We start from the raw sequence: 13,365 nt of genomic DNA, 5'->3' as shown, positions 1-13,365 counted from the left end.
TAAACATCTCTCCCTCCATCCCTATATGACTGTAAACCCTGAAATGTGAGAGAGCACCTCAGGAACAGGTCCAAGTGAACAACTTTGGCTACGGAGACACAGAATCAGCCACAGCCCACTCCCAGCCCCACAGAGAAATTTTCTTCTGTCTCTGGAGTCTTCTTAAACTTCTCAGAGAAAGTCTGTGGGTAACATGGATTAAAGACATACTCTAACTCTAAATAAGATACATGGCTTCAGTCTGAATGAGAAGACCCTTGTAGGAGTCTCTGTCCATTAAATAAATTATAAACAGAATGGAAATTTGGAAATTCAGAAAGTTGTTGATTCAAAAGATTCAAAATTCAGCTGAACTGGGAAAATTGTAAATGTTTGTGCTTTGAAGTAAACAAATTATGGAGGCTATGAAATTCCTGCTAGTGGATTAGGGTGTTTTTTTTTTTGTTTTTTTTTTTTATCATTTGTGAGCCCAAGAGGAGTAGCAACACTTAAGCTTAATTTCATAAGCTTTTTCTTGGAGGACTTGCTAATGGCTTCAATAAAGTTTAAAGAATCTAATGTAGTGAAAAAGACTTTCCCAGCATTTAGCATGTCATTGAATAAACAAAAACAAAACAACCCAATCCTTCAAGATGATCTTCTACCTATTAAATATTCAGTTTCACTGTTAATTTTTTTTTTTTTTTTTGAGACGGAGTCTCGCTCTGTCGCCCAGGCTGGAGTGCAGTGGCGCAATCTCGGCTCACTGCAAGCTCCTCCTCCCGGGTTCACGCCATTCTCCTGCCTCAGCCTCTCCAAGTAGTTGGGACTACAGGCGCCCGCCACTACACCCGGCTAATTTTTTTTTTTTGTATTTTTAGTAGAGACGGGGTTTCACCGTGGTCTCGATCTCCTGACCTCGTGATCCGCCTGCCTCGGCCTCCCAAAGTGCTGGGATTACAAGCGTGAGCCACCGCGCCCGGCTCACTGTTAATTTTTTAAAGAGGAAATGGGTATTTAAACTTACAGTAGAAATAGTTAAACAACATGTTTATCCTGTTCTGTCTGCTTGTGTATAACATTTATCAGCAGAAAAAACCAAAAAGCAAAGTGGGTATTTGTGTTGCCTTTAATTATATTCCAGTGATACCAGTGTTGCCCTTAGTAGCAACACTGTGACTCCTGTGACCTAAGTCAGAAGCAGGCTTATTAGTGGCAAAGCAGGGTATGATCATGACCTGAACTGGGTCTGTTTCCAGACAAGGGACCACCCCAGAAGTTTCACGCAAGAACATATCATGCTCCTTGAAATGCCTAAAGGGCATTTTCAACTGAGAAGTGAAAGTTTGGTTCACTTTTTGGTTTGATGCCTTTTACTGGAAAATGGTCACTGTTCCTGCCCCCATTGGGGGAGGACTGAGCATATTGTGAAATGTCCTCACCCAGCTCTATCCTTGGATTAGCAGCTCCAAAGAAAAACATGCCTCTCTAAGTCACCCTGTAAGGTGACCCCGAAGTGTGACTTGTCACATCATCCCGCCTTCTTTACCCCCTGAGCCGTGGAGGGCAGCCTGGCCTGATGCACCAAGGATTCATGCTCACAGATGATCCAGGGCATGTTCTAAACATTAACTTTACTTCCAGCCAAGTCATGGCCTCTGTGGAACCTGCCAGAGCAGAAGCTTACCTGCCCCCGGGGCGGGCAGAGGAAGCAGGGGATGGGGACTGTTTAACACTTTGTCCCTGGAATAAGATCTCTATGAATCTAGTGCTAATTTCGTGTGTGTAACCTTGTCAGGCGAAGGCATTTCTGTAACTCCTCCTCTCTGCATATAAAAGATTAAGACCCTGAGGTTTCAGGACCAGATCGTGGCCTCTGAGAGCCCCAGAGCTGAGGAAACAGGAGTTACAATACTCGCCTTCCGTCACAACACATTAAGGCAGCAGCAGATTCATCTCAAAGGTAAAGGATGTTGAACTTGATGTGGATGGGAACCTGGCGGAGGTTCATCTCACTCTTCAGCGGGGAGGGAAGTGGGTGTGCCCCTTGTAAGCCTGTAAACCTGTCTTTCTCAGTGGCTGGGATTCAGCTTTCCCCCTGAACCCCCTTGCTTGCACCTGCTTGGGAATGACTCACAAATCCTAATGGAGCCTTTCCATATCTAATTTATATAATTAGATGATGCAACCAAAACAAGTTAAACTGTGAGAAAGCCAGAAATCAGTGCCAGTGTCCACTTAACCAGGCTCTGAAAAAATAGTACATATGGATTGTGAGATGCCAATACCCCCAAAGAAATGAACACTCTCAAGGAATGTTCAAATAGAGTTGCTTGACCACAGTGGGCTTCTCGGGAGACTAGCACTGAGGAGGCTGTACCTTAGCTTCGGCCTTTGTAATTCTAAAGCAGAGCTGCTTAAACTGCAGTATGCACAGGAGTCATCTGGGGATGAGATGAAAATGCAGGGTTTGATTCCGATCTGGGCCTTGATAAATTCTGCACTTGTACCAACTCTGTGGTGATGCCAGCGCTGCTGGTCCACGGGACAATCGGGTGGCAGGGCTCACTGGGGTCTCAGTGACAGTACATAATCTTTGAGACTTTTCCATGCCTGAATCTTATCAAATCAGCAGAGTCAAAATGCATTTTACCAAAAGCGTTTTCTGTTCTGTTTTTAAAGTTTTTATTTTTAAATTAACACACAGTAAAAAATGACTCTTTCGTGTATACTCAGTTCTATGAATTTTAACATACATATAGCTTCATGTAACCACCGCCATGAAGAATGCAGAACAATTCCATCAGGTTCCCCACAGTTCCTTCATGCCTTGCCTCTGCAGTCATACCCTCCCCGACCTCTAATCCCAGGCAGTCGTGATAGTTTTGTCTTTTCAAGAATACCATATAAATGGAATCACAGAAAACATATAGCAACCAGCCTGGGCAACATGGCAAGACCCCGTCTCTACAAAAAATACCAAAATTACCCAGGTGTGGTAGTGCACACCTGTAGTCCCAGCCACTCTGGAGGCTGAGATAGGAGGATCACCTGGAGCTGGAGGAGGTCAAAGCTGCAGTGAGCTGTGATCGTGCCCCTGCACTCCAGACTGGGCAGCAGAGTGAGACTCTGTCTCAGTTTAAAAAAAAAAAAGAAAAGTAAGAAAGAAAATACATACCCTTTTGAGATTGCCTTGTTCTACCGAGCATAATGCCTTTGAGATTCATCCAAGTTATTGCATGTGTTGAATAGTTTGTTCCCTCTTATTGCTGCACAATATTCCATTGTATGAATGTTTGACAGATTTTTATCCATTCATCCATTGAAGAACTATTAGGTTCTTTTTGGCAATCACGAATAGAGCTGTGTACAGGTGTGCAAGTTTTTGCTTGAACACAAGTTTACATTTCTCTAGTCTAAATACCTAGAAGTGGAATTGCTGGGTCATATGGTGAGTATAGTTTAACTTTATAAGTAACTACAGCCGGCCGGGCATAGTGGCTCACGCCTGTAATCCCAGCACTTTGGGAGGCCTAGGTGGGTGGATCACCCGAAGGTCAGGAGTTCAAGATCAACCTGGCCAATATGGTGAAACCCCGTTTCTACTAAAAATATAAACAATTAGCCAGGTGTGGTGGTGGGTGCCTGTAATCCCAGCTACTTGGGAGGCTGAGGCAGGAGAATCGCTTGAACCTGGGAGGCGGATGTTGCAGTGAGCCAGGATTGCACCATTGCACTCCAGCCTGGGCAGCAAGAGGGAAACTTCTTCTCAAAATAAATAAATAAATAAATAAAATAAAAAAGAAAAGAAACTGCTGCCAAACTGTTTTTCACAATAATACCTGTACCATTCTGCAGTCCTGCCAGCAATGTGTGAGAGTTCCAATTCGCTTTCTCCCTGGAACCAGAGGACTTCTCAGAGCTCTTTCTATCCTTGTTCCCACTTCTGGGTTGCCTTGAGTCTAAACAGGGGATACCAGAGTAAAAATAGAAAATTTAGCACTGTTCAATGGTAATTGGAATTCTGGGGTTTTTCCCCTAATCTACCTGCTGCTGTTTACTTTTCAGAGTCCTCAAACAGCTGCGCCACACATTCTGTCCAGGCTGCATTCTTTGGAAGGACAGGTTAGGGTGTGCTTCCTCCATCTTACTTGGAACTGGAACCCTTCTGTTCTATTTCAAGCCCCAAGCATAAAGAAAAATGTAAAAGGTGGTTAAACATACTTTTGGATATGTGAAAAATAATCACGCAATACTTGCTCTCAGGAGGTGATGAACAGGCAAGAAGTACATGAGCAGTGTGCACAGTCAGCTGGTGTGCATTGAACCTCCCTAGCCAAGAGCCACAAGCACGCTCAGTGTAAGCCAAAAGCCTCTTTTAAAAAAGCAACTCTCAGATTTCTCAATTTGAGTTTAATACTCTGGGTAACTGAGACTTGGGAAATCAAATTGCTGGCACAGCGTTAAGGCTCACGAGGGACAAATGTTCCTTTGTTCTTGTTGATTTGCCGAACGTGAGTTGGCTCCTGGGGCAGCACAGAGGCCTCACAGGCAGTCAAGTGCGACACATTTGGTTTGACCGAATCGATGTCTTCACATCCCTTCATGCGGTTGTTCTCTGCAAGTGTTTGTTGATTTTGTGAAGTAAAATTCCTAATGGTTATGGAGGCTATGGTTTGTCCAAGTTGGTGCTGATTCACTGGACGCAGCAGCACGAATTCTCTCAAGCACAAGATTAGATGGTGTTTTGGGCTGAGGGGATACAGAGGAATAGAGCTATTTGCTTATCAAGAGCTTTCCAACTATGGACAGTCTCCTCATCACACTTCTACTAGGAGGAGCAGTTGTCCTCATTGTAGACACCAGGAAACCGAAACACAAATACTCACAGAAACACATGTTACCTGTGAAGGAATGGGCTAAACCCTAATGACAAGATGCTAACAGTCTCCCAGTAGGTTAGAGCCAGGGAACTTGAACTTCTAGTCCAAAGACAGAAGAAGCTTTTCCCCTATGTTTACTGAGGAATAACTTACGTGTAGTGAAATTCACTCATATAAAATGTAGAGTTTGGTAAGTTTTAGCAGTTGTATACTGCTATATAATCAACACTATAAACAAGACACAGGCCGGGCACAGTGGCTCACACCTGTAATCCCAGCACTTTTGGAGACCAAGGCGGGTGGATCACCTGAGGTCAGGAGTTTGAGACCAGCCTGGCCAACATGGCGAAACCCTGTCTCTACTAAAAATACAAAAATTAGCCCGGCATGGTGGCAGGCACCTGTAATCCCAGCTACTGGGGAGGCTGAAGCAGGAGAATCGCTTGAACCCAGGAAGTGGAGGTTGCAGTGAGCTGAGATCGTGCCACTGCAATCCAGCCTGGGTGACAGTGTGAAACTCCTTCTTAATAAATAAATAAATAAATAAATAAATAAATAAACACAGAAGATTTCCATTACCCTAAAAAGTGCCCCCATGCTCCTTTGCCCTCAGTCCCCTCCCCCAACTCGACCTCAGCCAATCCTCAATCTGTTTCTGCAACTCTTTGTTCTGCAAGATTTCACTGCAGGTCTCTGCACAGGCCACTTCCTGCACCCTGGGTGCTCCTGACCCCTCATCCTGCAAGTCCCTCCCCCTTGAAGGAGCCCCAAACCCTCAGCCAGGTGAGGGCACCCTCTTGTGTGTCCCATTTCGGTGCCTGTCACATGAAGTGCCAGTGCCTCACTCCCTGTTATCTGAAGTCCCCTGAGGAGGAGCCCTGTCTTATCCCAGTGTCAGCCCTTTAGAGCGAAGAAGGATGGGGTATTAGATATTTGTTTGTTTGTTTGTTTGAGACAGGGTCTCGCTTTGTCCCCCAGGCTGGAGTGCAGTGGTACAAACATGGCTCACTATGGCCTTGACCTCTTGGGCTCAAGCAATCTTCCTACCTCAGCCTCCTGAGAAGCTGGGACCACAGGAACATACCACTATGCCCAGCTGATTTTTTATTTTTGTAGAGACCGGATCTCTGTATGTTGCCCAGCCTGGTCTCAAACTCCTGGGATCAAGTGACCCTCCAGTCTCAGCCTCCCAAAGTGCTGGGATTACAGGAGTGAGCCACTGCACCTGGCCTAAATATCTTTAATCCCCTCTTTCTGCCTTATTTTTATCTTTTCCTAAAAGTATATTTCTAAAGTTATCATTAATTGTGTTTCCCTGAAGCTACAAAATTGGTGATAGAAGCCACTACACTTCTGCTCATAGTGAGGACAATGACTAAAACAAGTTAAGAAGACAAGGTAGTTTGTTTAAAAGTGAAATGCATTTTTTCTTAGAGATTTTACTTGTTTTCGCCATTGTGTCAGCAGCATTTTCCAGCAAAACACACACCCACAGCTGGTTAGTTTGTAAAATAACGTTATGCAGATCTAGGTAGAGATGGATGTCACTCTTCAACCCAGAGGGAGCTCTGCTATTTCTTAGAAAAACATGTATCTCCCGTTTTACACATGTGTGACACCTCCCAGTGAGTGGGCGTGGTGAGGCTTATCTCTGACATACCAGAAGTGAAAGAACGCAGGACAAACGCTCTCACCCAATGCTCCTCTGGACATGGCCCTACATGGAACACGGTTCAACTTAAGAACTTCTACTGTCATCCAAGCTTTCCTAAACGGTGGCCAACAGACCAAGGATAGAGATAAATGAATCTGTCATATGCCCAAGAAGCCACACACTCAATATTGTGTGTAAATAAAGATTCACACTTATTCAAGGTTGTCAATGACATTTAATTAGCTCGGACTAATGATGTCCCTATGCCGGACTAATGATTCCCTATGCCAGACAACAGTCAGAAAAATCAGTGGGCCAGGACCAAGCCCATCAGTTATATTTATTCAGAACTTTATAAATTGCAGAACACTTTCACATCTGGGGTCAAACTTGGCCTTCAGAGAAATTTTAAAGATGAGAAAACTGAGGCCAGGAGAATCCATGTGACAAATAGACGGCACATCAAGGCAGTGGAAACACAGGTCTGGAGTGAACATCTGGCTTCAAACCCCTTTCTCCTTCTATCCTGCCCCACTGTCCCAGTCTGTCTTTCTGAGAGCTGTGGCCCAGACCTCTATGCTGAGTTCCAGACCCACCCGTCAGGCGCCCCTCCAGTGCTTCCCCCTGGCAGTCGGCACCCAGGAAACTCAAACTCCATCCAGCACAGCCTGATCCCGCTCCCCATAGCCCTCCTCCTCCTCCGTTTCCCATCTGTGCACAGGCAAAGCCGGGGCAGTACCCACTGACAGCCCTTCTCCTTCATTTTCCATGCAGAGTTTCCTGTGAATCTGTCCACTGTTCATCATCTTTGCCCCTCCCACCCTGGTCACAGCATCTCTCTGGGCTCCTCTGGCAGCCCAATTCCTCCTGCCCCGGCGTCCGCTCTCACCAATCCAGTCTCTGCCCCCAGAACATCTGGTAAAATGCCCATCTGGACCCACCATTTTCCCACTGAAAGCTCTTCCTGGGATAAGGTCCAAATCCTCTCTGGGGCATGCCAGGCCAGCTTCTCCAGGCTCCCATCTCCCCACACTCTTCTGCAGGGGTTCCCACCAGCAGACAGGAACATCTGCAGCCCCTGCTTTTGAGCTTTCTACTATATCCACTCAGCTGGTCTGAAAGTTGAGCAGAGTTTCTGCGTGTAAAAAAGTGAGCATTTTGAGGGTCTGATATATATAATTCCACACACTAGAGCCCACATGTGTGCATGCACACACACACACACCTCAAAGCAGCTTGCTCTGGGGGTGTCAGGCACTGGAACCATTTTCTCTGATAAACCCCTTTAGTAAAGGGCCTGGAAACTTTCAGAAGGCTGAAGCCTGTCACTCCTCAAATGTCTCACCTAAAAGATGAAGAAAGCCATGGCCATTTCATGTGGATGTTGTGATAACGAAATGGACTTAGGTGCACAAAATTCCTGGTGCATGTTCCTGCTACCAGAGGTTGAGAAATGATTCTTCTGTGAGGGGGAAGGAGGGGCAGAGGCGTTTGCCAGGTGCCAGCTTGCGGAAGGCCTGCACTCACATTTCACTGTGTTCTGACAACCAGCCAGCAGCAAGCACTGAGGCCACCATTGTCCTCCCACTTTTAGAGGTCCTGTGGCTGGCCAGGTCTTTCTCATGTCAACAGCAGGGTTAGGATGCCTATACCCTGCAGAGTCTCAGGGATCATGGTTTATGGGGGGTCAGCTTCTATTTTTTTTTATTTCAATAGCTTTAGGAGTATAAGTGGGTTTTGGTTACATGGATAAATTGTACAGTGTTTAAGTCTTGGCTTTTAGTGCACTTGTCACCCAAATAGTGTACATGGCACCCAATAAGTGACATTTTATCCCTAACCTCTCTCCTTCTTAGTCTCCAATGCCCATTATACCACTCTGTTTGCCTTTATAAACCCGTGGCTTAGCTCCCACTTATAAGGGAGAATATGCAATATTTGGTTTTCCATTCCAAAGTTACTTCACCAGGATAATGGCCTCCAGTTCCATCTGGGTGGCTGCAAAAGACAGTATTTTGTTCTTTATTATGGCTGAGTAGTATTCCATTACACACACACACACACACAACATTTTCTTGATCCAGTCATCAGTTAATGAGCACTTAGTTTGACTCCATATCTTTGCAATTGTGAATTGTGCTGTGATAAACAAACACACTCAGGGGTCTTTTTTATATAATTACTTCTTTTCCTTTGGGTAGGTACCCAGTAGTCAGAATTGCTGGATCGAATGGTAGATCTACTCTCAGTTCTTTGAGAAATCTCCATACTGTTTTCCAAAGAGGTTGTACTAATTTACATTCCTACCAACAGCTTAGAAGTGTTCTCTTTTCTCTGCATCTGCACCAACACCTATTAGTTTTTTGACTTTTAAACAGTCAAATTGGAGTAAGGTGGATTGGAGTAAGATGGTAAGTATCTCACTGTGGTTTTAATTTACCTTTCCCTGACGATGAGTGATGTTGAGCATTTCTTCACATGTTTTTTGGTTATTTGTGTGGCTATTTTCTTTTTTAGGGGATGAACAATCAATACACCCGTCGGGAGGTCTTCTGCCGGAACACCTGCCATGATCTCAAGCGTTTCTGGGAAAGGGAAATTGGCAAACAGACTTACTACCGAGAATCGGAGGAACATCGTCTGAGAAGAAGCGCACTGAGAAAGTATGTGGCTTGTTTGTCTACTTTTTAGAATTAATTCATCTTTAAAATACATCTTATAATTTAGAACTGTTTTAGGTTCACAGCAAAATTGAGCAGAAGGTACCAAGAATTCCCTGAGCCCCCACGCAATTGCCCCACTATCAACATCTGCACCAGTGGTACCTTTGTGACCATCGAAGAACTTTCACTGACTTTCAAGTCATTATTATGTTGTCTGTTTTGTAACAGCAAAATTAATTTCCCCAGAAGAATGCCAGATGGGCATCTTAGAGGAGGTAATTATTTCAATTTTCAATGCTTACAGGCCTTTAATTCTTATCTTTATGAACTGGAAAACTCTCTCCTCTCTGTCGCCATGTCACCTTCTAGCACATGAAGGTTACACTAAATGGGGCGGGGGTTGGGGGACAAACACTGTGTCTGTGAAAAGCAATCAAGCAAAGGAAGCAGTGCCCAGTTCTCAGCGCCCATTTGGGTGAAAACACAAGATGGCCTGCGTGGTTCCTGGAAGGGAAGGCGGGGTCTCCCCTTGTGTGCATCCCTGTTCTGGCCCAGTGAGTCTGCCGAGCAGTGGAGTGCAGTGACTCCTGTGGGCAAACGAGGGTCACCTTGCCGTGGAAGCAGTGCAGGCTCGCTGCCCTCACACACACACAGCAGAAAGCCATCATGGGCTGCAGGGAGGGACCACCCTTTTGAGCTCTGTCCCCTCAAAGGGAACTGCTCAGCCAGCTGTCTGACGAGGCCACGGCTTATGTGTGGTAAGGGAGTATGAGACCTTGTGTGCTGTCCAGACAGCAGGGCCCATGACTCCATGGCCACTGGACTGATGACATGCCTTAATTCACAGGTGGTAAACTTACTGCTGCCTTCCCAAAGCCCCTCCTGAACCCTAGAGGGGAAACCAGCCTCCCACTTACAGAGATCTGCTCAGCCTTATTCCCGATTACCATCCTGCCTGCTGAAGTACAGCCGTAGGGCACAGAAAGCTGACTTTGGTGGCCAGTCATTTCTGCAGTTCCTGCCATCTTTGTCCCCCAGGCCAGGCCACTCAGAGTCCTGTACCATGTGTGGGTTCCCTGGGGAGCAGGCAAAAGGCCTCAGGTGAAGTGAAATTGGCCCAAGGAAGATGCAGAAACCAAAGGCTCCAAGAGAGGCACAAGCCAAGGTGTGAACAAAACAGCCTCTGAAGCAAATTGTGCAGGCTGTTAAAACATTAAAAATACATACATGCGGCTGGGCGCAGTGGCTCACGCCTGTAATCCCAGCACTTTGGGAGGCCGAGGCGGGCAGATTACCTGAGGTCGAGAGTTTGAGACCAGCCCAACCAACATGGAGAAACCCCATCTCTACTAAAAATACAAAATTAGCGGGACGTGGTGGCACATGCCTGTAATTCCAGCTACTCGGGAGGCTGAGGCAGAGGAATCACTTGAACCCGGGAGGCAGAGGTTGTGGTGAGCCGAGATCTTGCCATTGCACTCCAGCCTGGATGACAAGAGCAAAACTCTGTCTAAAATAAATAAATAAATAAATATACACACACACACACACACACACACACACATGCAGTATCTATGTATGCATATAACAAAAGAATGCAAGGAGATAAACTTTCTGGTTGACAGGATGGCAGAAGACTTTAGCTTATTTGTTCTCCTCACCCTCTTCTGATTTGAATCCGGGTAGCCAGGCTCCAGAGGCTCTGCTCTAATTAATACTCTATGTTGTCCCTTCACAAAATGGAATGTTAGTTCCCCTCCCTCTTCTGCACTCCCATTTAACAATCCAGGATCTAATATGGCAGCAGCAATACGCCAAAGGAAGACTTCCCCTGGAGGAGAAAAACAAGATGAAAACAAAATTGCAAGAGTGGGCAAGGGTGGGAACAAGCTCAGAATAGTGGTGAAGAGCAGAGACTTTGCAGCTGGTTGCCTGGGCTTACCCTTTTCTCCCTTGGGTCTCAGTGTCCTCATCATTTATTTTCATCATAGAGAAACAGACACTAAGAGAAGTAAGAGGGATGCTGGAGAGTTACTGCCCTTTGAGTGTGGGCAGAGGGAATGCGGACTTGATCTTCTTTCATTAGCAAATGAGCACCTGGGCTACTGATGCACACAGGTGTGTGCACAAACCTCCCCCATTCTGGAACTGGTCAGGGAGGAGACACAGATGCTGCCATCTCCCGCCTGTCCACTACAGGATCTGAGCGTTTCTTTCTGCAGTCTTCTGGGGGTCCCAGCTTCAGAGCTGGTTCACTTGGCCCTTGGGCACCAGCAGCTTGTTGAGCTGCTGTGCAGATGTGTTGGCATGCTGGTTGGCAGCCCGCACTCTGAGGTCCAGCCCTCCAGGTAACTAGCATGGCACCCTCCAATCTCATCTCTCAGGGAAGAGAGAGTTGGGCAAATGTGGGAGAATGGGCAAGAGCATTCTAGGCAGAAGAAATGCCATGTGCAAACACCCCGAGGCAAGGGAACAGCTTGCCCTATTTGTGGAATGGAGAAACCGCCATTTTTATATATTGCTCGTGTATTCTCCAAAGTCCCTACTGCAGTGCTGAACATATAATAGGTGCTCAAGAAAAGCACGCTTGACTGTATCCAAGAAAACCATGGAATTGGCTCTTGGATGGGTCTTTGCTGTCTACTTACTTTGGCCCAGCACTCACTCCCATTCCTGGCTTCCTTGCCAGGCTGATCTCCTTTGACCCCCACCGGCATCAATTCTCCTCCCTCAGCTGACCCCACTTCCCATGCTAGTCCTTGAATCACCTTGTCCTTCAGCTTCTGGCTAGATTCTGTCAACAGGAGATGAGAGGACTGGAGGCTAAGTCTGCCTATTTCTTCCCCACACCCTTCCTGCCCTGGATCTACTTGGATTGTGAAGAGGTGGTGAGGAAGAAGGGAAAGGGAAATTGCATTCTTTTTTTTCAAGATAACATTTTTTAGAAAACCTTTATAGTAGAAGATTTCAAGCATACAAAAAAGTAGAGAAACTAGTAATCTAAAAATCCTGTTTTCTAGCAGTGACTTCATCTCTCCTGGACTACAGCTCCTGCTGCAGGTCCCCTCCCCCATGGCTCCAGGCTCCAAACACAAGTGACAATGGGACTGGTAGAAAGAAGCTATCGACATTTGGCAACACCTAATGAAAGTAAATTGGATCTAATGATCATTAATATCTGCTAACATCAAAAAAAGAGAGATACAACCGGACAGATTTGATGGCCATCAATTATATCACCCATAATGTAGTTTTGTCAAAAAAAAGAAAAAAATCCGGATCTAATCAAACTTCTAGTGCTAGCCACTAATTAACAGCATATACAGGAAACAGAGGAATGGGTTAGAGTCACACAGGAATACAGTCAGCAAAATTCAAACTGTGCATACTCTGCAGAACAAACAATCTGGTTTCAAAAAAAGAAAACAAAAACTGCAAGGGAAGGGGAAAGATGAGGGAGAATTTCCAGATTAAAGAAAACCTAAAAGATATAGCAACAAATAGGAATGCATGCGCTTTATTCGGGTCCTGATTCAACCAACCTACCGTTCAACATTAAAAGACAATCAGAATTGTGAACCAATGGGATATTTATTTGATGATATCAAGTACCTCTGGTTAATTTTTTAAGTGTGATAATGGCAAGGTAGTTTCCTTTTAAAGGAGTTATTATCTTTAAGGACAAAATAGCTAAATGCAGTTATTTTGTTTAACATGCAGGAGAAGGGAGATATGGGAAACAAGATCAGCCTTAAGCTGGGGAAGCTGGGGAGTGGCTACAGGGGAGTTCTTAGATTACTAGTTTCTCTACTTTTGTATGCTTGAAATCTTCTACTATAAAGGTTTTCTAAAAAATGTTATCTTGGAAAAAAAAGAATGCAATTTCCCTTTCCCTTCTTCCTCACCACCTCTTCACAATCCAAGTAGTTCCATTAATTTTTTCTGTTTGCATTTTGAGGCTATTTTATTAGGTGCATGCATGTTTAGAAGTGTAATATCTTCATGGTGAGGTGAACCTTTTTATTATTAGGCAGTGACTTTATCCCTGATGATTTTTTGTTTGAAGATCTTTTTGTCAACAGACTTTATAACTGTATTAACAGACTTTATATTAAGTCTGTTAATATAGCCAAACCAACCTTGGTTTCATTAGCATCTGCCTTATATATCTTTTTTCCGTCTTCTT

General features: G+C 45.1%; 1 protein-coding gene across 1 annotated transcript in view; it reads left to right on the top strand.

Annotated features, from left to right (window-relative positions):
• Positions 1 to 4,425: 4,425 nt before the first annotated feature.
• The window catches only part of FAM240A (family with sequence similarity 240 member A), a 15,188-nt gene continuing 6,248 nt past the window's right edge, over positions 4,426 to 13,365 (top strand). Inside the window, exons 1-2 of the mRNA XM_032161797.1 lie at positions 4,426 to 4,599; positions 9,034 to 9,179. Of these exons, the coding sequence (XP_032017688.1) occupies positions 4,567 to 4,599; positions 9,034 to 9,179 (179 nt within the window). The 5' untranslated portion in view covers positions 4,426 to 4,566. The remainder of the gene's footprint in view (positions 4,600 to 9,033; positions 9,180 to 13,365) is intronic.

The sequence above is a fragment of the Hylobates moloch genome, unplaced genomic scaffold (assembly GCF_009828535.3).
Source record: "Hylobates moloch isolate HMO894 unplaced genomic scaffold, HMol_V3 SCAFFOLD_8, whole genome shotgun sequence".
NCBI classification, from domain to species: Eukaryota; Metazoa; Chordata; class Mammalia; order Primates; family Hylobatidae; genus Hylobates; species Hylobates moloch.
Note: the sequence above shows the minus strand (reverse complement) of the source record. Positions and strands in the feature narration are given on the sequence as shown.